Source organism: Juglans regia, chromosome 8 (assembly GCF_001411555.2).
Source record: "Juglans regia cultivar Chandler chromosome 8, Walnut 2.0, whole genome shotgun sequence".
NCBI classification, from domain to species: domain Eukaryota; kingdom Viridiplantae; phylum Streptophyta; class Magnoliopsida; order Fagales; family Juglandaceae; genus Juglans; species Juglans regia.
Window position 1 is genome coordinate 7151721 of NC_049908.1, and position 25351 is coordinate 7177071.

The following is a 25351-nucleotide window of genomic DNA, read 5'->3' on the forward strand; positions in this document are numbered from 1 at the left end:
TAAGATCATCTAGTCCCAACTCAAGCGTTTTATCAAATACGTCATGCGACACTTCACTAACGTCATTCCAATGAGATTCAAATTAACTAAATCCTTACAAGCGAGAACATAAGAAATATGATGTCAAGGGACCAAACAGGAATAGAAAACGGAACTATCAAACCCCATATCAAATCATAGTCAAGCAGGAAGAGGCAGAGTCATAAGATAGTCTCCGCCTATTGTTTAGGAGAATACATTTATCAACAATAAATTCAATAACTCTTTTTTTTTTTTTTTTTTCGGTAACAATGGATTCAAGAGCTGAAGACTGAGCACTTTATTGGAAGAAGAAACAAAAGAAAACAAAAAATACGTACACAACTAAAAATCGAGCTTAATAACAAAACCAAGTTACAATACGCCTATGGAAGCAACAAATATCATATTGATGAAACGTTTGAATCTTAACCTACTTCACCAATACATAAAACCGAGTAACAAGTTCAAGTTACGCAATCAACCAGATATTTGCCGCAAGAAAAGAACATAATAAATCAAGAAAAAAGTTTGAACGCCGACCTGTTTCGGAAGGTGTCTTTATTTTCCACCGGAGCATTGGAATAGCTTCTTTGATTCTCCTTTCGATACGCTGCAATAGCAAGTTATGATTAAAATTAAAATTGAAGAAAATATTATTAGAATATAAATTTTTAATATTATTTTTATTTTAAAATATAAAAATTAAATTATTTATTTTATATAAATATTTTAAATTTTATTTTATATAAAAATTTAAAAAATTTATAATGATTAGATAAATCAAATAAATTGATTGGAATTATGAAGCTACCCCGAGCACTGAGCAATGCCAAAATCTTACGCTGTGCGAAAAAGGAACAAATTAGTTGGGGCTTGGGCTGGTTCAGCCCAAAACCAAAGTCACTCAGACTCGATAAATTTAGGCCCGAAACAACTTTATTTCGGCCACGAAAATAAGGAGCTAGGCTCGGCGTTCGGCTTTTCTTTAACTTGAAATGAAAGTCTCGGCAGAGAAGTGTCTCGCTCTAGTGGGCCGAAGTGGATCCGGGGAGAGTACTGTGATTGCACTGCTGATGAGAACGCTTGAGAGGTTGAACTTGATTTGATATCATTAAAAGGAATAAATTAGGTTTGGTTCAGCAGCTGCAGAAGCCTTGTTCTCTGCATCATGATTTATGAGAACATCAAGACTCAAGAGTGGGAATAGGCAGACGAGTAATACAATATACAGTCGTGGAGTACGTATGTATTATATAATTATTTTAAAAAATAATAATTTACTATTTAAAAATTAGTTTTTTTTTTTTAATATGTGAATTACGTATTTATTTATTTATTTTAAAAAGATTAGGCGATGTTGCATTCTATAATTGTAAATATTATTTATTTAAACAGGCATTGGAAGTGCAATAAGGAGGGCAGCGAAAGCAACGAGTGCCCATGAATTCATTAGTTGAATGCTTGATGCTTACAAAACCTCCATTTCTATACATCTTTAATTGTTATCTTAATTATTTTCGAGCATAGGTAACAAACTTGAATTGCACTTTCGAAAAAAACCAAAACACTCTTAGATAGGGGTGAGTAGTAGGGGCCCACACCCCGCCCTTGTCTGCCTCGCCTTTGCCTTGCAAGATGAGGGGCGGGCTGACCCCAGCAGAGTGGGGCAGATGAAATTTTCAACCCCACCCCTCGACAACGGGGCAGGGTTGAAAACCCTTCCCCCTGCATGGTGTAGGGTATCACTCCTACTCTTAAATTGGTACCCACCCTTCTCGATTTTATCTCTAGGAAGTTTGGATGGTGAGGTGAGATCAAAGTTGAAAGTTTAATAATATATTATTATAATATTATTTATGTTTTGAGATTTGAAAAATGTGAATTATTTATTGTATTTTGTATAAAAACTTAAGAAAATTGTAATGATTAGATGAATTGAGAGACATTGCATGATTGTATCCAAACAATTTTCATCATTTTCCTTGTAGAATACGAATCTAACCAAAAATAAGTGAGGTGTGTAGATTGAAATACCAAAAATAATGAAAGGTATTGAAGATGTTATCGGAGGAAGGGAGGGAAGGAGGGCACGTAACAAGCCAGAGCACGTGGAAGTGGTCCAGGGGTACGTACGTACTTGGCACTTCCCCATGTGCATCCTCAAATCCTAGGGCTGTCAGTGCATGGCATGATTGCACTCATCTTCGGCACGTCTCCATTTTCAGCACTACGATATTCAAATACGACATTATTATTAAAATTAAGGAACATAAAAGTACTACAATAGGCTGCTAACCACGTTCGTCCGAGTCCAATGCTACTGTTAGCTATCATGCTCTCAACATTTATGTGCTTTTTTTTAGCTGTTTATTACTTTTACATTTGTTGGTATGTGTACTTTCGACCATTGATAATATTTTTAAAATTTGAATTATTTAAAAAAAAAATTCATTTGAGAAAAAAATGATACTTTTTTAACTTATTTTATATTAACAAATATTTTAATATATAACACTCAACCAATCTAAATTTTTTATTAAAATGTTTTTAAGATATTTTAATCACTTTTTAGAACTTATAGCGTAAATCAAACATACACTTAAAAAATAATGATTAATTTCTCAACAGATGGATTTTCCTTATGCAATCGAGCAATAAAGATGCGCATTCGACACAGAAGCCAATGTACTTATAAATATTAGAGAAAATAGTGAAAACCATTGAAATTTTATATACGAAATGAACATGATCTCAATTGGTCAAATATCCCTAATCTTTGGAGAACCGATTCTCGTGGTCCAAATCAAGGTGCTAAAAAAGGTATCAAAATCAATGACCCTTGATGCATCATGCTATTTTTTTTTTTTTCCCTTTCATAAATCATAATTCATAAGTGGTTTTCTTAATTGGCCGAAATGAATCATATAAAAAAAAAGTTTATAAATGAATTACATAAAAAATTTCTATAACGAGAATATATGCTAATATGATAAGAAGAAGGGAGGATGAAATTCAAGAAAGTTAAAACTGAATTAAAATGATTTATATATTTTAGAGTGCACAAATTTTACATATTTTTATTAAAATAATTGAATAAATATGATTAAATTTACTATTTTTACACACTAATATGTGTAAGCTTAAATAGAATTATAAAAATTGATCAATCACATATTAGTACGTGGTTTAGGAAATGATAGTAGAATTTTTCATGAGAGTAGATCCCACTTTTTTTTACTTAAAAGAAAAATATACAAGATTTTAATACCTAATTAATGAATGTAGATTGAAAGAGTTTTCTCGTTAATATTAAAATCCAAATTTATAGAAATAATAAAATGGAGAACTTTTTCATTAATTCTATCAAAAATAATATAAATAGTTATAAAAAGGTTAAAAGGGAATTTTTTTTTAAAAGAAAAAGGAAAATAAAAAGTTTTAATTTGGAAAATGATAAGATGTTGGGAGATTACGTTCATTTATTTCATTTCAAATTTTTTTTATTTCTTAGTTTTTTTTATGTAGTGATTAAGAAAATATTATTTAATATTATTTTTATTTTTTTTAAATATTTAAAAATGTTAAAAAAATGATGAAAAATTTTTTTCCACCTTATTTTTTTGACACTTTTAACTTTTCTAAAAAAAGAATTTACAATATTATTAAATAATAATTTTTTAATCACTATATAAAAACAAATCTTATAAAAAAAAAAAAATGCTTGAACGAGATACCCAGTGGGACCTCTAATATTGCCCTGTTAATTTTGATAAGCGAGATATGAATCATGATAAAGAGTGCTGAAGCCTGTACTGGCAGAGGGTTGGGTGGGTTCATCGAGCGCTTAACAGCAATTGTTTTCCCGTCTCAAAGCTTGGGTCCCACCCTTTATCCCTTCCCTTTTTTCTTTCTCCGAGCAATTAGGGCTTAAAGGCTACACTCTGAATTTCAATTTCAGTTTCCATTACATGAATTCTGAATCTTCGAGGGTTGGGTTTTTCTTCGAAACAGATGGAGTCTTGATGGTGATCTCTCTTCTGGAGCAGGAAGAACGACAAGACTGAGACTCGAGAGATAGGGCCGGACATCATTGGAGTTTGACGAGTCAGTGGTGGAGATCCGGGGCTTCTCTGGTGGAAATGAGCGCTTCCAGGTTCATAAAGTGTGTCACGGTCGGTGACGGCGCCGTCGGTAAAACCTGCATGCTGATATCGTACACCAGCAATACCTTCCCCACGGTGAGTCCCTGTTTCGTAATGTATGCTTTCACTCTGCTACTTTTCGTTTCTATTTTTGGGAAATTTTTCGATCTTTCTGCACGCCCATGTTCTTGGATGGTTCTTTCTAGGAGAAGTTAGATTCATTCCCAATTCTCCATTCCGTTTTTGCGAAAACAAGAAGGTAAAGAAAAAGAGAGAGGTTTCCTTTAAAATCGAGGGACATTTGTATCTGCTATTTTTTTGGACTCGGATGGACTTTTTCCTCTGGGAGTTTACATCAGAAAGAACTTGACAACCTCATCCTTTTCCATACCTAAACCATGATTCAGGAATTCCTAGTTGAAAAACTGAATGTAACAATGATTAGCAGATTATCGTCTGCGCTTTGTACGGTGGCAAACTATCATTGCTTATTGTGGTATGAATCAATAAACCGGACAATGTTTTTTTGATATTAGATTCCAGCAGTTACACTTACTTTTGTGTGCGATTCGTACAGGTAGGCTTTTCCCTTGTCATGTCTATATGATGGTACTCTTTCCTTGATTTTTCAAGACACTCTTTGCTGAGTGGCTCCACACTCTAGTAGATTAGATTTGTAGTTTCCTTATTTTGATTGTGTGGTAGAATTTTTTTTTTTGGTAAGTATGTGGTAGAATTTCTTTTTTTGATAAGTAAAAATATATTAACATCAAGCGTAACCAAGTACACTGAGGCTATGTTTGGAAAGTAAACATATCTCAACTCATCATTATAAATTTTTCAAATCCCAAAATAATATTCTAACAATATTTATCATCTCAACTCAACTCAACTCAATTCAACATCCAAACGCATTCTGAGTGTATACAAGAGAGAACACCTAGCTCATAATAGAGAGCCCCTAAATGAACATTGCCCGAAGATGGAGAAATTAGAAACCTATCCAATATACACCAAGCCCCTATTGGGACAAAACACGCCTTCCCAAAGCAAAGCAAGTCAGTGTAACTATCCCAACCCTTTGTCTCCCACACAATTATTACTCCACCCGAATTATCCTACGAGGACTGAGGAAGGCTTTATGCCTTACCTCTATCCTTTCTCAACTTGTACTACCTCCCTTTGCGTCGTAGTTGATTGCCCAAGTAAGATTCTTTAACTTCCTGCTCTTCTTAAATTTTGATTTTGTTTCAAACGAGTGAGCTGCCTCAATTATAGTGAACAATGCTGTGAATTGGTCATCAAATTCTCCACAAGTAATTCCCACACATTGCTGTATCTCATTAACCGTTTGCAAAATCCAACCTAATGATGATCCAACTATATTGTTTAATGGAGGAAGAGATAACAAGGGGTAACATCTTCCCCCAGACACAGTTCCCAACTGAACACCAAGTCCTAAACATTCATCCTCGCAATGCACCAGCGACAAACCCATATTCAAATCCCATATCTCCTCAACAACTCTATTGGTTCTCTCCAATGGTAAGGTCATGGTCACCATTGGAGACTCTGGGTTGGCAGCAAGTCCCTTTACCTCTGGCGACCCTTTAGGTGCAACTTTGACAGACCCTACATCTCATTCAGACCTCGGCGTTACACCATTTTCCTTCAACTTTGATGTGGGAGCCATAGTTTTTTTGGGGAGAACACTGACCAAGGGTGTAACATTGACTATCGGTCTTTCCTTTGTCACCTATGGCGAAGGGCATTCCATTACGGATGTTTCTATGCTAATACCTGACGTAGAACCCACTTCAAATAACCCCGTTTTCCTTTTGACCCGCCACACTCTCCTAGATCTGGTTATAGATATAGGGCCGAATCCGATTTTCCGTTTTCCTTTATCTGAGTTTAAAGGATTTGGGCCTATCTTAGGCTTGTTTCTTACGCTCCTGTTGCCTCCAGCTGAAAGCAACTCTATTTTCATAGACAATAAAGCGATCGCTGCCTTCAACTCGACAAGCTAGGTTTCCATCTCTTTTATGTATTGTGCATCACGACAAGCTGGTTCTGAGATTGTGTGATTTGCAAGACACTTTCACAGTTCCCCTCACTCTGAGTCACCGAAGCATGACCCGTCTTCAGAGCTGTTGCATATGATCGCCTCGCCACCGTGGTTGGGCCTGGGTCTTTTTGTTTCAACTCCAAGTTGATATTCTCATGACCGGATGTCCACTTTCCATCAACATGAAAGGAAAAAAAACATACCCGCGGCTCTGCGTAATTCAACAGCAAACTTCTCCCAACCCAGACCTTCGTACCCTTTAGGAATGACTACAACACTCCGCCAACCTCCTCCACCATATTCGATGACAGTTAGATACCTACCATGCACGTTGGAGCATCGTTGAGCCATGAATGCTCTGTTTCCTATGTGCAAATGTTTTGTGAAATCCGAATTTCTCCCCACCTGTAATATTGCTTCTACCGTAGCCTCCAGCCATCCTATACCACTTCGACCCATAGCTACAGACCTCCAAACCCTTTTGCTCCTTTCCACAATTTTTAATGAGGACCTCCATGCTTTTGGTAAAAACTCAAAAGCCTTTGATTTTACCCAAAAGTGCACCAATTGACCTATATTAAGTTCAAACCTTCGATTTCAGATGCAGGGGCTTCCCAAGCTAAAGGGCTTTACAAGCTTCATTCCTATCGAATGTTTACGTCGAATGTTTATGTCGAATGTTTATGCAAAGATACGAGCACAAGCTTCGGTGTAGATGCGAGCACAAGCTGCGAGAGGGACACAACTGAAGAGCTACAGAGCCCAGCTGCCGATAGGGCTCACGGGACAGACAAATCTTGACGCTGGAGTACTCCCAGCAGACTCGCAAGAAGCCGGTGACTCTTTATGTGTCAACTACACGGCCAACGAAGCCGTCGATAGTAAGCGCCACTACACACGGGCTCACTCTGAAAGACGACAAAGAGAGAAACTTGCAAAAGTCCAGGTCATCGGAGGGAGGACCGACGCCGGACGACCCTTAGCGAAGTCATCGGGGCCCTTCGGCCTTGTCTGTGATAGTGGTGAGGTGTCACACGCCGGCTAGGGTGGGTGAAGGGTGGTGGCGGGTTTGGGTGCCTTCGGGTTTTCTCTCTCCGTGCGTAGCCAAGTCCTGGTTGATTCATTAGCTTCTATATGTGGTAGAAAATATTTGTCACTAAATCCTCTTTTTTGGTTTGGAAATAGTTAATTGGGTGTTTCATTTGTGAATAATTTTGCTCTTAACATTATTCATTTCCAAATAGTGTTACACTGTCTGCTTTCTTTAAATGTGCTTCTGGTTAGAAGTTATGGATTATTATATCACAAATAGAGTCCATGTCATCATCTTAGTTGGCATTATTCAGTTACATTAACCACTTTTCCGCCTCTACGCTTGTATATAAAAACGGAGCGCTCCTGTAAATTAATTTATTCAGTACAATTAGTTCCTTTTTCTTCCAGTTTATCTGTTTAACTATCTTGTTTGTTCATTGTCATTGATAATAGGACTATGTGCCAACAGTTTTTGACAATTTCAGTGCTAACGTTGTTGTGGATGGAAGCACTGTTAACCTTGGGTTATGGGATACTGCTGGTAATTATACAACCATCCTTGTGAGATTTCCTTGATCGTTACCATTTTATTCCCTATTCACGAGTTTTTGAATTAATGGGGTTTTGGACAGGTCAGGAGGATTACAATAGGTTAAGACCCTTGAGCTATCGAGGTGCAGATGTCTTTATACTTGCTTTCTCTCTCATAAGCAAGGCCAGCTATGAAAATGTTGCTAAAAAGGTTTCAACTTCTTGAATCAGCTTCTTCATTTTTGTATTTGTTCTAGAAATTCTATTCTTCCTATGTTGGATGTATGCATTTCTATGGGATGATAAATTCTATTCTCTTTTGATTTTTCCATTTTCAGTGGATTCCTGAACTAAGGCATTATGCACCTGGTGTTCCAATAATTCTTGTTGGAACAAAACTCGGTAGGATTTATCTCATCTCTTCGTATTACCAACATTGATCTGTTTACTGTTTTTCATCCAATTCGTTGCATTTCATAAATGCTGTGGCTTTTTTGTATCAAATTTTAATGTAGATGGTCATCTTTGTTAGTAGGATGCTTATCTTCAAGACGCTGGGAAAACTTCTTCATTTCTGTTGCTTATTGATGTAGTGGTGGCAAGTGATGTTGCTAAGGCACTTTTTTCTTTTTGGTGGTGGCTATGATATTAAATTTTGCATTTATTTGTTCAGCAAGTTCAATTGATCCCTCTTATGAACATTGGGAAAACCCTGATTTGGTATCAAATTGAAGGTCTTTTGAAATTTAGGAACTTTGAGCTCTAGAATATACTTGGGTCTTCTGGAGGGTACAAAAATAATGGAGAAAGATGTCACATGGTTGGTCTGCCTTCAGTGACAGAGTGCTCACATATTAGGTATGGATATGGATGCTGGTGTGGTCGAGAGAATTGAAGTTGGAGTTATGACTTATGAAAGTGAGTAGTGGAAAAAAAATGCAGAGGGAGGTGAGAGGTTATTTCTGCTAAGGAGAAAAGTGTACAGAAGATATGGAGCACAAGATTCTAGCAAACAAGGTTGGGGCATTGGGTATAGGATATAGATTGTAGAGATTTTGAGCCAAAGACACTTGTATTATGTGGACAAATTTAAAGCATTGATGCTTCATTTCATATCTCTGGACAATATTAAGGGTAACTTAATGTTGTTTGTAAATGATAGATAATATATCTTTGTAATTAAGAAAGTGAGCAATCGAATGGCGTGGCTATGCATGCTCATACTGGTGTGGAAGATATTCATTTAGCTGAGAACTCCCAATAACTTTATGAACTTTTTAAGTGATACAACACTTAAGAGGTGCTGGTTAATTTCCCTAATTCCCCTTGCTCTTAATGTCACTCTATATTGTGTAAACTTGGCTCTTGCAAATGACTCTCTGATTTATGTTTTCCTGTCGGTTCTTTTATTTTTGATTAGTAAGTTTCCTGGTTAATTTGTAATCTGGTGTTTTTCTTTCTGGCCGCTTTTGAATTTTCTTGACCTTATTCGTAAAAAATGAACTTGTTTTTATTGTTAGTTCCATTTGTCTGCAGATCTTCGGGATGATAAGCAGTTCTTTATTGACCATCCTGGTGCAGTGCCTATTACAACAGATCAGGTAAAGTTTATCACCCATTATCGTCCTGTTTTAGTTGGTCAACGATATTCTCAACATATGGTTTGACTTTCATTTCTTGCTAAAGGGAGAAGAGCTTAGGAAACTGATTGGAGCTCCTGCCTACATTGAGTGTAGTTCAAAAACACAGCAGGTATGTTTTCATCATTTATACTTTCTTTTTTTTAGCAGAAAATTTGTTGATATCCCGTGGTATTGATTGGACTTATGTCACCTTGTAATTGCAGAATGTTAAGGCAGTTTTTGATGCAGCCATTAAAGTCGTGCTCCAGCCGCCTAAGCAAAAGAAGAAGAGAAAGGTACAAAAGGCTTGCTCCATATTGTGATCCGGGAGCGATTCTATTTGACATTGGAGACAATGACCCGCCAGCCTCTTACTTGCAGTATAACTGTCTTGTCTGTGTCTGTATGTCGACGGTATCTTTCATATTCTATGTCCTCTGTAAGGAAGCAGCAAGCTGGTTGTGTATAGTCTTGACTCACATGCTAGGGATCTGTTTTAATGTGAAAGCTTGAGATTAGTAGTTTCTGGCTTTATCTGTTAACATGACCTGGAACTGATTACAAGCATTACTTGTTGGCTCATTACAAGTGGTGTTTATTTTTTTTTTCTCTGTACTGCAGAGGTTGAATGCTTTAAATGTTTTTTTTTATCATGTTGACAGATGTCATCACACAAACCTAGTTGTCAACCCTTCAAATTATGAAGCTTACAGAGCGGACCATTCATGATTAATGATTTATTACTAATAAATAAAATTTTAAGGAACTGGTTTGATTTCAAGGCTATTGTAATGTTAGATATTGTTTTAGATGGGTAAGTTTCGTGTATTTTTTTTTTTTTAAATAAGTGGAGTTCGTTATTAATAAAATAATTTTTTTATGTAAATTTTAAATTTATCTATTTTTTTTTTAAATGAGTGTGTAGAATTTGTACAAAATTATTAAACCCATTAAAAATTTTTAAAAATAAAAAAAAATCACAAATTTATTAAAAAATATTTTCTTAGATTAAGTAAAAATAATTCGATACGAAATCCGCGTACAAAATTTCAGTAGCTCTATCATTTCTCGATATAATATGTAAATGTCAACATTAAGCATACGTGAGTTTGAAGAGGTCACAAAGTCTTAGAAACAGGGTTTTTTTTTTTTTTTTTTCAGCGGTTGACTTAAGAAAACACGAGATCATACCAATTACTTGATTCTATTCGGATTGATAAGAAAAATTGTTGGGACTTCTCACCACTTTCTAATGTATTTATCTTTTATATTCATAAAATTTTACGTAAGATAAATGTTTAACTCAGAGAATTATACCTTTACAAATTGATGTTCAAACTCTAATATTAAAAATAAATTTTATAGCATCATATATCATATCAAAATCAAATTAATTTATGAGAAATAATATTTATTATAGTAAAATATGGAAGTGATGTACAATTTTTTTTTAAAAGTGAATAAATATAAAATTTATATAAAAAATTAATTTTTAAATAATAAATTATATTTTTTTAAAAATAATTACGTAATATTTATTTACTCTACAACCGGACTGTATCCTAATATTACTCTTAATTTATTTAATTCTATTTATAATTTTTTTTATTGCTCCAACTTTCAGCAACAACCTTTTGTAGATGCAAAATAATGATAAGATTAGCCATAATCGCAGCTGTATCACCTAGCCGTGAGACTAACCTTCCCCGGATAGTAACTTCTCTGCCAAACGTTCAACTCTCAAACGTTCTTCTAGCTGCGTGGATTCAGCCTACCGGCCCAACCCAGTCGGTGAAGAACTGAGAGGGCAAAGATGATGATACCGGACGGAATTGAGGACGAAGAGAAATGGCTTGCCGAAGGGATCGCCGGCATTCAACACAACGCCTTTTACATGCACCGCGCTCTGGTACACTCCCACTATTCTCCTGTTTGTAGCCCCAATCTTTCCTTCCTAGAGAAATCTCCGTCGTAACCTAACTTTCAGAAAATTTCTGATCCTCTCAGGACGCGAACAATCTCAGAGAAGTCCTCAAGTACTCTGCTCAGATGCTGTCGGAGCTTCGAACGTCGAAGCTTTCACCTCACAAATACTACGAACTCTGTAAATATTCTTCTCTTTCTTTTTCTATTTCAATTCACCATTGGATTATTTGAAGTTGTATTTTTTTTTGTGGTCTGCGTGTGTGAGATATGCGAGCGTTCGATGAATTGAGGAAGCTGGAGATGTTCTTCAAAGACGAAAGCAGGCACGGGGTTTCGATCGTTGATCTTTACGAACTTGTTCAGCATGCTGGGAACATTTTGCCAAGGCTGTAAGATTCTTGATCGAAAAATAAATCCTAACCGATTCTTCAGTGTTAAATCATTTGTTTGTATATGCAACAAATTAATCTCTCTTTATTAGGATGTGCGACATATATAGATCTGCAAGTGATAGAATGTGGAAGAATTCCTGAACATATTCCCTGTTAATGACTCAACAAATCAAATGGCTATGTTCAAATATTCTCCGTTTCTCCCTTTATTTTGCAAATGATTCCATGCGCACTAACTTCTGAGCTGGGCAATGAGAAATTCATCTAGTTTGTGAAGTTGCTTTCTTTCAAGGAGAAATGTCAAATTACTTTTTTCAGTGCATGTGAAACTCCTTTTATTGATTTACCAGGTATCTCCTGTGTACGGTAGGATCTGTGTACATTAAATCCAAGGAGGCTCCCGCTAAGGATGTCCTTAAAGATCTCGTGGAAATGTGTCTTGGCGTTCAACACCCAATACGAGGGCTTTTTTTAAGAAGTTATCTTGCTCAAATCAGTAGAGATAAGCTACCTGATATTGGTTCAGAATACAAAGGGTAAGATGGTTCTTTGATTGGGTCCCTTTCCCTTCTCAAAATGAAGTTACCGGTTATAGGAGTTAATTGCTTCGTTCTGTGTTTTTGTTGCCCAACGTTCTAACTCGTTTGATATTGATGGGATTTTTGCATTAAAAGTTTCTCCATATGACCTATGGCATAAGTTGTTTTCCACACAAAATTTCCCTTGTAGATGAATAATATCTTCCTTTCATGATCTTTAAATGAACTGGCATAAGAAACATTTTATAATAACTTAAGTCCTAGCCTTACAAATTTTTTGGGACTATCTTTGATGTTCAAGATCACAATATACAATTACTGCAACAAATAGTCTTATAGTAAATTTACCGTGTTGGTACGTTCAGTTGTTACTACTTGTATAATGCTCGCAAGCCATGTGGGACCACTTCTAATGTCATGGTGCCAATATTTTTCTGCAGAGATTCTGACACTGTCGTGGATGCTGTAGACTTTGTGCTTCAGAATTTCGTTGAGATGAATAAGCTTTGGGTACGACTGAAACATCAGGTTTGTTGGACATCTACAAACCATTATCCATTTTTGTGCTTGGACATGCATGGCACCACAGTACTTGCATGCCATAGAGTATAAAATGAGTCATGAAGGCATGATTTTTGGCCATGCAGATGTTATGGTGCTTATGAATCATTCATACTCTTTGGCGATCCTGAGTTGAGGCCTTCAATTGGGCTTTCTGGTCTGCAGGGACCTGGTCGGTTGAGAGAGAAGCTGGAAAAGGAAAGGAGTGAGCTTCGTGATCTGGTAATATCTGAAACTGTGACCAGATGAAAAGTTATGTAATAAATTGTGATAAAAGTAATAACCATTTTATTTTTCTCACTTTATTGATAGGTTGGGAAAAATCTCCATGTTCTAAGTCAGATAGAGGGTGTGGACCTCGAAATGTACAAAGATACTGTTCTTCCCAGAATCTTAGAGCAGGTTTATTCTGGTTCTCTTCTCAGAGTTTTTTTTTTTTTTTAATTTATTTATATATTTTCGTTTTTATATCTAAATTTTTGTTGTTATTATATCTAAATTTTTTTTGTTATTATAATATTACCTTTTCACCTGAGAAGCTTTTTTTATTAGCTCTTAAACTTGCATCAAAATCCACTTGTGCAGATTGTCAACTGCAAAGATGACCTTGCTCAATATTATCTGATGGATTGCATAATCCAGGTCTTTCCTGATGAGTATCACTTGCAGACCCTTGAGACATTATTGGGTGCTTGCCCCCTGCTTCAGGTGGGTAACATAACATACTGGATATTATTTCGAGTTTCAGGTTTACCTAATTTATTACCTTTAGCTTTGAGTGGAGGAGACACACGAAAACAAGTCAATAATTCCAAACTGGACGCACTTCCTACACCCCATGCTCTAGCTAGTTCCCATGTTTAAGGGGTAGGAGTTTTCAGACCCAGTGTGGGAGGGCTTGTTCTTTTTTAACAGCAGCAGCTCTTATTTTATTTTATTTTATTTGGAGAAACAACTCCTATTCTTCTTCTTCTTAAAGCCACCTCAAATTCCCAAGCTGCTTCACAAAAAGTCGCACCATGGGTTACCAAACATTCTTTTTTGATAAGTAAAAAAGAATGTTTGGTAATAATTTTTTTTTATAAGTAAAAAGAAAATCTTCAAGTGAATTAAATCTTTTAGAAGCTTAAACGCCCTAAACATGAAAATTGAATTAGAATTGATCAGGATCCAAGATTTTTTAAAGACCTAAGAACATTTAAAATTTTCTCCTAGTAGAATTAATGTACAACACTAGATGTGAAGAACATATGCATGCCTACACATCTTTTGATTATCGAACTTTATTATGTCTTGCTTTTTTCCCTGCAATCCTCTAAAAATATTTTTTATTTGCAGCCAACAGTAGACATCAAAACGGTGTTATCTCAATTAATGGACAGATTATCCAATTATGCTGCTTCCAGTACAGATGTGAGATAACCATTTGATGTATTTGTGATTAATTCTCTCTCATCTTCTTTGATCACGGTTTCCTTATGTTAGGTATTACCTGAATTTCTTCAAGTGGAAGCTTTTGCGAAATTGAGCAGTGCCATTGGGAGGGTAGGCTTTCTACCACCCTAATATTGTTATTCACTTTGAATGTTATACGAGAAGAGCTCCACAAGCCCAACCATTATGTTTGCAAGGTTGAGTTCCATAAGATTAAATAGTAGATCCCTTGGTACCGTTTTCATGAAAATTTTAATAAAAATTAATAACCGTGTAGAGAAGTTGAAATCCCATATGGTGACTATTTTATGAATGGATGATTTTATATGATCATACTCTATATGTAATCTTGTGGAAGTTGAGTTGGAGGGTGCGGGCACAGTTTCTTCAATAGAATGGTATATGTTCACTTGTGCAGTGGAAAATAGCATTTTGTTCACAACCAGAAAGGAATGGTCTCTTAAAACTCAAAGAGGTTTCTGATATCATCACCTCCAAATTGCCAGGGATGTGTCTAAGGCTTCCGATTAGAGCATGCCCATCTGATATATTAGCAATGAGAGAATAGGGTACATGTTTCCTAAAAGATATTATGGAGGAGTTACCTATTGAAAAAAAAAGATATTATGGAGGAGTCGCCTAGTGATAACATGGTGATTATGAAAATCCAATAAGGGGCTTTAGAACAAAGTACTACACTTGCTGGGTTATTGATATTTGAAGGAAAAAGAGAGTCCTACTTTTTTCTTAACGGATTACACGTTGGGCATGGAAATGCATGGATTATGCTTTAAATTAAACAGCAGCATTTTGCTTCATTTTTTGTACATGCTATGCATGTTTCCATGTTGATCACTACAATGCAACTGCAGGTGATAGAAGCGCAGGTTGAAATGCCCATTGTTGGAGCCATAACTTTATATGTCTCTCTTCTTACATTTACTCTCCATGTTCATCCTGATCGGCTTGACTATGTGGATCAAGTACTGGTATGTTTCCTCTTGAAGGTTGCTGTTTATTGCACTCATTAGATTTAAGTTTCACCTAACTATGACATAGTAGGCCTGCTGTTCAACAGAGCAATAAGCATCGATCACTTGTTCTTTGAGCTTCCATTTCCCAATGATTTAATCGCTGAAATTTATACTGACGATTGTTAATTTTTTTTATGTTTTAAATTCATTTTTAGGGAGCATTTGTTAAGAAGCTCTCTGGCAAACCAAAGCTTGAGGACAGTAAAGCAAAAAAACAAGTCGTCGCACTTTTGAGTGCTCCATTGGAGAAATACAATGATATTGTGATGGCCCTGACACTTTCTAATTATCCCCGTGTGATGGACCACCTTGATAATGAAACAAATAAAGTCATGGCAATGGTTATTATACAAAGTATCCTGAAAAATACGTCTTGCATCTCTACTGCTGATCAGGTAGGCGTCTTCTCTATTTGTGCTACAATCTCAACTTCTCTTTCTGGAGTATGTGGTTAATATTGTCTTTGTAGGTTGAGGTGTTGTTCGAATTAATTAAAGGACTCGTGAAGGACCTGGATGGAACCGATGTGGAGGAGGTGAAAACACACATACGCACACACACATATTGCTGCTAGAATTTTCATCTTGCAAGATAAAGTATTTGAAAATTAACAATTTTATCCTGCTATCGAATCTTCTGAATCCACAATTTTTTTCCTTGATTTTTTCTCGGGACATTTGATCTTCAACACTTGACGGGGAGGTGTCTTCTTATTCATTATTTTTTATATAGGTGTCTTCAGTGTTTTAGTTATAACATGTAATGAATTTTCTGTGCTTGTGTCTCTCTCCTTTGTGTGTTCCTGCTACAACTAACAATAGCTTGACGAGGAGGATTTTAAGGAAGAACAAAACTCTGTTGCTCGTCTCATTCACATGCTTTATAATGATGACCCAGAGGAAATGTTAAAGGTTAGATTGTTGTCTTGAAGTTATTCTGCTTCAGAACTTTCGTTGGATGTTAATGCTACTGGAATTGCCTAAAATCAACATAGTCTTGTAAAATATTCTTTCTGCTTGTTTATAGTAATATGATTCGTGGTGCTCATTAGGAGGATAAGTAATGAGCTAATAGAAATTGAGAGATAAAGAAGCTATGGACTTATAGTGTATTCAAAATCTTATGCTTTGGATTATGAATCAATATTATTTCTGCTATTTTAATTTAGGCATCAAGAGTCAGAACCTTCAAATGATTTCCTTTTCTCCGGTATTTGCTAATCTGGATATTTATCTTTTCTTGTAATCTCTGTATCCATCTAGCAGTAGTGCCATGGTCCAACTTTTTCTCATGTTTGCTAGTGGTCTAATGATTCACAGGACGCTTCTTTAGATTTTGGGGCGTTAAACTCTTGTCATGGCATGATTTTAGTTTCTGATATTATTTTTACTGACCTTCAGATCATATGCGCCGCAAAGAAGAATATAATGAATGGAGGACCAAAACGCCTGCCTTTTACTGTTCCTCCTCTTATACTTTCAGCACTTGGGGTATGTTTCTTACCAACTATGGCAGACTGTTATTTCACTTTTTTTTTTTTTTTCCATATATATAAATTTCTAGTATGAGATGCCCACAAATGAAGAATCATTTGAGTATTCATCTCTTCGGGCATGAACACTACAGTGAACTGACAATAAGAATTTCTTGTATGGAAATTTGTCATCAGATGCTTGTTTAGCACCTTTTACACTTTATATAGTCAACAAGGTTGTGTATGGTGTATCTAAGTTCTAGATTTTTTATGAAGACTTCAATGAATGAGTTTGGGGAAAATGCACGTTGCAGTGAGGCCGTGGAATTTAACTTGTATAGTGATGGCTCGGATCTGTGTGGACATCCATGAAGAATTTATATATATATATATATATATATATATATATATTACACATTCTTGAGTAAAGGACATGCTCGAACTTTGTGCGCCCGTGCAACTTTTTTTTTTTTTGGGTGAAAGATACTGATTCATATCTCTAGTTCTATAACAGAGATACTGTCATTAGATTGTCAATGAAGGGCTTTGTTTGGAGGTGAGGTGAAGCTAAGCAAGGCTTACTTGTGACATGATCATTATTGATGCTAGTTCTTTTGTAACTACAATTGCTGTGAGAACCTCACATGCCTCAGGTAGAAGGAAGGAGAAAAAAATTCTGAAAAGGCTCAAGTTGTTGAGATATATCATTACTATATCTACTAGTGATGTCTTATTTAAACTAAATGAAAGAACACAATAAAGAAGAAATACATATAATATTGCTGACAAGACCTTGATATATTTTGAGATCAAAATAATGTGCTACATCCTGGTTTGTACTTTTTATGCGGATCCCAGATATATACAAAGGAAAAATAATAAACTTACATTGGTTGATTTGAAATGAGTTGTAAAATAGTTATAGCATTACTCAAAACAGCAGCAGTCATCTATTTCGCACATTGGAGTTTGGTATATACTTGAATAGTTGAATTCAGCAGAAGGATTACCTCTTGTGATTGAGCATAGCAGTTAAACTTTGATAGTTTCTCATAAATGGACCCCCAATGTGAGAGCATTTTCAGAAAGTTGTTTATGGCTTGCAGTTGATTAGGCGATTGCAAGGTCAGGAGGGGGATTTAACTGGAGAAGAAGTGCCTGCAACTCCAAAGAACATTTTTCAGATCTTAAATCAGGTGACCTTTGACACATGATATTTGATAGAACTTCTGTGGAATTCATATCATTGTTACATGTTGATTCTGAAAAAAGAGGTCGGCTTTTGTTGTTTTAGGCATGTCATTGTAGACAAATGTACTAATGGGCTTTCTTGACAGGGCTGTCGATTATGTTATGTCTTTTGTTGGATGGTTCTATGTTATTTACCAAAACCTGGTTTAATTTTTTGGGGGAAAAATAATAGAAAAATTAATGATTAAAAAAATTCAAAAGGCATCTCGTTTTAAAACTTTCGTTATTTGTTTCCTGTGTTCTTTCACTGTGGTAAGTCTGGATTTTACTTAATTTTTTCTGCTCTCTCTTTCTCTCTCCTCCCTGGGTTCTTGGAAATGCTTATTTTGCATGCTTGTACTCTTACCTGTAATTTGACAATTATAGTTACTTTGTTTTAGGCTATTGGAACTCTTACCACTGTTCCATCTCCTGAACTGGCATTAAGGTTATACCTGGAATGTGCTGAGGTAAGCCATGCTATGATTCCACAGGAAAAAAAAGATCAGAAAATGAATTATTGTGGAGCTCCTAGAGTTCTTTTCTGGAGCACGAAAATTGATACTTGGTAATATTGTTTTCCAGATTATGGGATTAAGCTTTCTTTAATTTTTATGGGAAATCATTTTCTGATTTCAAGCGTAGGTTGTAAAGGCCTCATTGACTCCATTATTGTAAATGAATGTTAAATGGTATTCTGCAATTACCGTTAGAGTTGCTTGCACTTCATTAAAGAGAGTCACTTTGCATTTTGTGTTGAATATATTTTTCTTCAAATTAGAAAGCTTAAGGCCCCATTTGGATATCTAGTTGGTCTCATCTCATCTCATCTCAATATCTAAACACTAGTCAAACACAAACACAAACACTTTTCAATTTCTATTTCATACTTTTTCATCTGATCATTACAACTTTTTCAAACTTCCATATAAAACACATAATAATTCAACTTTTTCAAATCCTAAAACAAAAATAATATTAAAAAATAATATTCTAACAATATTTGAACTTTATAATATTTTTATTCAACTTTTTCTCTGTCCTTTCCCAAAACCTGATAAAAATCTTAACTCAAACTATTTTACTATTATTCACTGACTTCTAATCTCATCTCATCTTATTTGACTATCCAAACGAGACCTAAATGTTATGTTGATAATAACTGTAGTTGGGAACTCACTGTTCGTTTATGTATTATATGTATCAGGCTGCAAATGACTGTGATCTTGAGCCTGTTGCTTATGAATTTTTCACCCAAGCATTTGTGTTATATGAAGAAGAAATTACGGTAATGAAGTGTGCACTAGCCTTCAAAGAAACCACGCACTGTCTCATAGTTAGCCTTATTTTGATTTTCTATTGACACGATTTATGCATCTCGCTTTTAGGACTCCAAAGCACAGGTGACTGCGATACATCTAATAATTGGAACGCTTCAGAGAATGAATGTATTTGGTGTTGAAAATAGAGATACTTTAACACACAAGGCTACAGGGGTAATGAAGCATTACTATCTGATTATTGTACTCTTGCAACCTGTTTCTGCCAAAACTCAGTAATGTTTCTTTCTTTCTGTCAGTATTCGGCAAAGCTTCTAAAGAAGCCTGATCAGTGCAGAGCAGTGTATGCATGTTCACATCTTTTTTGGGTTGATGATCTGGATGGCATCAAGGATGGAGAAAGGTATGCTGCATGATATTTCAATCAATATATCTGGCTAAACTAGTAGCCTGGTTTCATTCGTCTTAATGTGTCTTTATCAGTTACTATCTTCACCGTTAAATAGTCTATTTCCTAGGGTATTAAGCTTGCATTTCTTGGTGCGGTGATCCGAAGTTTACTGAAATTGCCAGAGATTATCGAAGAGGACATAACTAATAGTGCTATTTCCATTTACAGGGTCTTGCTTTGCTTAAAGCGTGCCTTGAGGATTGCAAATGCTGCACAACAGATGGTCAATGTTACGCGGGGTAGCAGTGGGCCAGTCACACTCTTTGTTGAAATACTGAATAAGTCAGTAGTTTGGAGACTACTTTTTATACAATGCTTAGTAAATAGCTTTTATGTGTACATTATAATTACATTACTTTTATGGCTCAACGTATCAGGTACCTCTATTTTTTTGAAAAGGGAAACCCCCAAATTACAAGTGCAGCAATCCAGGCTCTGATCGAATTAATCACAACCGAGATGAAGAGTGACTCCACAGTTCCCGAGGCTGTTTCAGACCCTTTTTTTGCCAGTACACTGCGGTACATTCAATTCCAGAAACAGAAAGGTGGTGCAATGAGTGAAAAATATGATTCCATCAAGGTTTGACTGGATAGTATGTCCTAAGTTATGCCATTGAATGTGTGGGCAAGCAGGATGGAAGTTGTTGTTTGGGGTTGAGAGTAAAGAAATCATCGTTTGCTTGTTATTCCTTAATAAAAAAATAAAAATAAATATACAATTTTTATTTATTTTTTGGGTCGTTTTTTAGGGCTTACATGAATTTTCACTGTTAGTATCTGGTTTTGGGTCCCTCTGTGCTCTAATGTATCTTTCCAGGACCCTTTATTTTTATGAAATAATTGGCCTTTATAATTGTTTATTATTTCTTTTTAGCTATTAAATGTGTATTTGCTTATTAATTATAATCCCACAACTTGAGTATTTTTCAAGCTTTTAAAAAATAAAGAAGGGCAGTTATGCGAAATAAATGAGATTTTTTTTAAATACTTTTAAATAATCCATTTTAAATAAATGTGATTTATTTTTTTCAAACCCCTAAGGGTTGACTAAGTGGTAAAGGCCTTGGAGTATGCTTCCCCAGTTGAGAAAATCTATTTTTAACCGCCTGGGAGAACTGTGGGAAAACTGCGGCCCACATGGCAGAATTGAAAACGACTTTGTTTTCTTTTTTATTCCAAAACGAATTCGTTTTTTCCTCATTTCAGACTTTCATTTTTTAATCTTCCCAAATGAATGATTCCCCCATTTCTTCCGATCATTTCAAAGCTCTTTTGTTCTCCAAAACCCACAAAGCAGACAACACCTCGTACCCAAAAATGAGAGAAGAAATTAGCAAACGGAAGAAAAAAAGAAGAATAAAAATCTAGAAAAATTCATGGCATTTTCAGCATCAAGTGGTTCCTCGTCGAAACACAAGTGCTTTACTACCCATCCATTCATCTTTTTTCTTTTCTTCTCTCTATCTTCGGTCTTCTGAAATGGGTTGTGAGCGATTTGTATTATAATTCCCTCGCAATTTGCTTAGTCCGAGCAAGCCAACCCGAGCCCAGACCACACACACTCTCTCTCTCTCTCTCCCTCCCTCCCTCCTTTGCTCTCTCTCCTATGTTAGGGTTTGATATTGAGAGGAGGAGAGGCGAAAATGTTTGGATCTGAGATTCTCTGAAGGATCAGTACAAAAATAAAAATTGAAAGGCAACCATTGCGAGTAGAAGATTGAGAGGAGGGGTGCAAAAATGAAAGAAAAATGAGTACAGAAGACTTTCAGCATTTGAAAGAAAAAGAAAAAAGAGAAAATAATACCAACGTTGGATGGGTGGTAAAGCTTATCATTACCCCGGTGTGGCCAATACTTTATCTTCATGATCCGAGAACTCTTTCTTTCCCTTTTTTTTGTTTTATTTTTTATTTTTTTAACATATTTACTGATGTGACAAGTGCGATTCCCCTACGGTTGCAACTGTCGGTTGTGAAAAACTCTCCCCAATTTTAAGGTTTTGAGTACAAACAATTTTTAGGGACTAGTAAATTGGAAGATTCTCTCTTAAATTATTCGAGATGCACTTGTAAAAAATTCCTTATCAAGAGTCTATACATCCTTGAGATTAATTAAAATTTATTCTTGGACATCCGGTGTCAATAAAATAAAAAAAAAAATCCATTTTCAATTTATTGAGCCCAAGGTCAGACGATTAAATTGCACGTTACAATCAATCTTAATAATTTTCAATGTTGTCCTCACAAAAAGAAGAGAAATGATACTTACAGTCGTAAGTGTGCAAGCACCATGCAGTCATTTTAAAAAAAGTGAATAAATACGAAACCTACATGAAAAGAAATTATTTTTTTAATAATAAATTTTACTATTTTTTAAAACGATTACACAACACTTACGCACTCTACGACTGTACGTAACATTACTCGAAAAAGTAACTCCTCTCCGCGCCCCTTAATAAATCACAATCCGTACTCTGATCAGATATCCATTCAAAGATGTAGAAAAGATCAACAATGGGTTTAGGTGGTATTTGCAAAAAATTACTCTATGAGTACCATCAAATTATCAAAATTTCTTGCAGTACTAAGCTCAAATGTACAAGCCGCGGATGCCCAAACAAAAAAGATAAAAAAAGGGGATGAAGAATCAAAATGGAACCGTGTAGGGTAATGCATACACGTCAGCTTCCGGCAAGTAATAGGCGCGTGGCCGCAACATGGGACTCCTACAACCAATGGCATTGTTCCGAGCTTCATATCTTTCAGACTCATATTTGTTTTCCCGCTGCGTCTTAAAAAGCCATTCTTCATCATCACTGAAATCGTTTCCCTGATGATACTGGGGCGGAGGTGGCACCCAGTTCTCATATTTGAATGAGGTTGGTGTTTCATGCCTACCTGGCACCGGACAGGTTGCTTCTTTTTTTGGCCTAATGGTGAGCTTCGCAGCAAGTATATTTTCCTTGGTATTAGTAAAGCAGCCCTGTTCTTGACTAGGAAATTTGACACTTCCATTCTTGTGCTGAGCATGAAAATCATCAACCCTTCCAGAAGTAGAGCGTAACTTCTCATTATTCCGGTCCTTCATATGCAGCCGAATCCGCACAATGGTTCCTATTTCACGATAAAAAGCAGTTGAAAATTAAGTGTCCACAAACAGCTAATGAACTCAAGTTAAACATCTAACACTAGCCACCCCAAACGAAGGAATAAAATCCCAAACTCACCATGACTGCGGAGGCCACTAGTTGGTGAGGTGTCCCTTATCCTCTTGTTGCTTCCCTGAAGGCTGTCCGAGCAAAGATTTATAGAACAGGTCGGCTGCTCATGTTCATCAGTAACACCACTCCTTTCCAATTGTTCAGCCTCAGCTTCAATTTGTTTTTGAATATGAGCACCTCGAAACTCTTCTCTACTTTGCTCTAGTTGGTCATACTTCTGGTAATCGAGCTTTCTTCTTTTGCCGTGACCAGTATCAGCGGGTTTCTCTTTTCCTCTATCAGATTTCCTTTTCTCCTTCGTCTCCTTCTTCTCCCTTTTCTTCTCTTTCTTTATTTCTGTTTTGATATTCTCCCTTTCTCTTTGGAGCTATAAATAGCACCAATGCAAGAATTTTAAAAAGGGGGGCTAGATCAAAAACAAGCACAGCCAGACCAATGATACCGGTAACATGGAGAAAACACACAATCAAAGCACTTGACAAGCTTTTATTACCCTTAGAACCATTATTCAAGGTTAAAGTATGACCGCTAACAGACCACTAGCAGGCATTCATAACCTACTAGTAGTAGAGCTTTAACCACGCTGTCAGGCAGTTATTGAAAAACAGCATATAATCAAAATCACAGCAAACAGCATCTGGTTCAAGACATGTATGCAGCCTTTACTTCAATACATGGTCTAAAAGATTATTTACAACACAGATGACACCTTTCCAAAGAAGACAAAGGAATCTAATCTAAAAATAATCACATTAACCTATGTCGATTTATAAGTTTACTTTTGTAAGATCCCTTTATGGATGAAGCATTAGCTCTACCTCCATGTGTCTAGGGTTTACAATTCACAACATATACATTAGTTCCAAACGAATTAAAAGATGCATGCCACCAAAATATCCTCTCTCGTTCTATTAGTTCTTGATTTAAAAGAAAAAAAAAACTAAATAGGCTAATTCATTATATAACACAATGTAAATTATTTACATATTACACATGTTAGACTTCACATTTTAAACCACTCAAAGCAGTAAACCCAAATCTAGTCTAGCTCAACCAGAACCTAAGTTCCCCTAAAGAAGTAAAATTTCAAATCAGGGCACAAGTAAACTCAGAGAGAGGTCGCCATTACATCGCAACTTTCATCCTATACAAAACCATTTTTACAATGATTTCAAGGAGTTAGTGCTTTTTTCTTCTTCCCATATTCTTTTCAATCCAATCACACCAAACTTAATCCAAATCAGTACCCAATATATATCCAACTTATCCAATCCCATCCGACCACACCCAACAAACTGTTCAACCCTCTCCTTCATCAAAATACAAGTCCTTTCGAGTTCATTCAAAACCAGACCATGTATTACAGTTAGTCCCGGTAATGGTTTAATTAGTGACAGTAAGCCTTTTAATCTTTATCCAATCATCCCACACATTCTTTAAACTTTAAAGTGGACAGTTCCAACAGTAACTCAAGACACGGATCTCACGGAAATACCCAATTCTTGAAACCCAGTTCTCAGTGCTCTTCCAGATACAAACAAAATATCTACAAGAAATACTGATCCTTGAATACAAGAATAAGCTTGTATCATACACACAGATGCTTCGCTAATCAACCATTCACGATTGCGAACACAAGTAGTTGAGCATAAACGCAAAAACCTGATTGCTCAACAAACCTTAATACAATCGATCCACGGTCCCCCGTCCTTCACAAATCCCGGAGGAGGGTACGGATAGCATCGAGACATCCCCCAATAACGAGAAACCCGCCGTTTAGTGACTCTTCGTACCACGATTAGGGTTTTCAACGGCGAAGATGAAGGCAAGGATTTGCGAAGAAAGAAACTCTAGGGTTAGGGCTTCTTCTCCGATGCTGCGCGCGGAGGCAGAAGAAACAGAAATACGCGTAGAATATTAAACATGAGGGAGGGGAGGGGTATATATAATGCGAGAGTCTAATTAGTCGGCTTCTGAGTCGTTTCCTTATTCCCATAATACCCTTATATTTGGTTAGATTTCTCCATGTACGCCACTTTTCTCACGGTTTTATTAGTTTGTTGTTACGTCCCTTGTTACGCGTTGCATCCACGCTCCAATACGAATGGAGCACGGAGCGGAAATCAAGTGCTCCGGGACCATATAACTGATGATAGGATAAGATAATCTTGACTATGCAATCTCGCATATCTAATCTCATATTAAACTCATATCTTTTATATTAAAAAATATCGCAAGTGCTGTACAATTTAAAATAAAAATAAAAATAAATACGAAATTTATATAATAAAAAATTAAATTTTTAATAATAAACTTTCACTGTTTAAAACCTCAAATGTCAAATCAATAGATAAATAAAATAAGTCCCAAGTCATTTGTTGTTCATTTAA

The 25351-nt window shown here is 35.9% G+C and overlaps 3 protein-coding genes across 5 annotated transcripts; 2 read left to right on the top strand and 1 right to left on the bottom strand.

The window, feature by feature from the left end:
- Window positions 1–3738: 3738 nt before the first annotated feature.
- Window positions 3739–10072, top strand: LOC109011240 (rac-like GTP-binding protein RHO1). 2 transcript variants are annotated; one of them, XM_018992355.2, is made up of 8 exons: window positions 3796–3899; window positions 4033–4259; window positions 7720–7807; window positions 7899–8008; window positions 8136–8199; window positions 9334–9398; window positions 9484–9549; window positions 9644–10072. In XM_018992355.2, exons 2-8 carry the CDS (start codon window positions 4161–4163, stop codon window positions 9740–9742), a joined length of 591 nt encoding a protein of 196 aa, XP_018847900.1. In that variant the 5' UTR covers window positions 3796–3899; window positions 4033–4160; the 3' UTR covers window positions 9743–10072. The 2 variants fall into 2 exon arrangements, with proteins under 2 accessions (XP_018847899.1, XP_018847900.1); XM_018992354.2 differs by having other exon boundaries at window positions 3739–4259.
- A 1019-nt stretch (window positions 10073–11091) lies between these two features.
- LOC109011236 (vacuolar protein sorting-associated protein 35B-like) lies at window positions 11092–20602 on the top strand. Its single transcript, XM_018992350.2, has 22 exons — window positions 11092–11328; window positions 11427–11523; window positions 11611–11734; window positions 12088–12273; window positions 12717–12804; window positions 13003–13059; window positions 13150–13239; window positions 13423–13545; window positions 14176–14250; window positions 14323–14382; window positions 15144–15260; window positions 15461–15700; window positions 15775–15840; window positions 16127–16216; window positions 16706–16795; window positions 17886–17975; window positions 18411–18479; window positions 19217–19297; window positions 19398–19505; window positions 19589–19692; window positions 19909–20022; window positions 20118–20602. Exons 1-22 carry the CDS (start codon window positions 11233–11235, stop codon window positions 20326–20328), a joined length of 2376 nt encoding a protein of 791 aa, XP_018847895.1. The 5' UTR covers window positions 11092–11232; the 3' UTR covers window positions 20329–20602.
- Window positions 20603–22237: 1635 nt separating this feature from the next.
- Window positions 22238–24877, bottom strand: LOC109011238. Of its 2 annotated transcripts, none has more exons than XR_001999314.2 (3): window positions 24641–24863; window positions 22968–23367; window positions 22238–22854 (listed from the first exon to the last, which is right to left on the bottom strand). XR_001999314.2 is itself a non-coding variant. In XM_018992352.2 (3 exons), exons 1-3 carry the CDS (start codon window positions 24710–24712, stop codon window positions 22388–22390), a joined length of 900 nt encoding a protein of 299 aa, XP_018847897.2. In that variant the 5' UTR covers window positions 24713–24877; the 3' UTR covers window positions 22238–22387. The 2 variants fall into 2 exon arrangements, 1 of the variants encoding a protein (XP_018847897.2); XM_018992352.2 differs by having other exon boundaries at window positions 22968–23328; window positions 24641–24877.
- Between the last annotated feature and the right edge of the window lie 474 nt (window positions 24878–25351).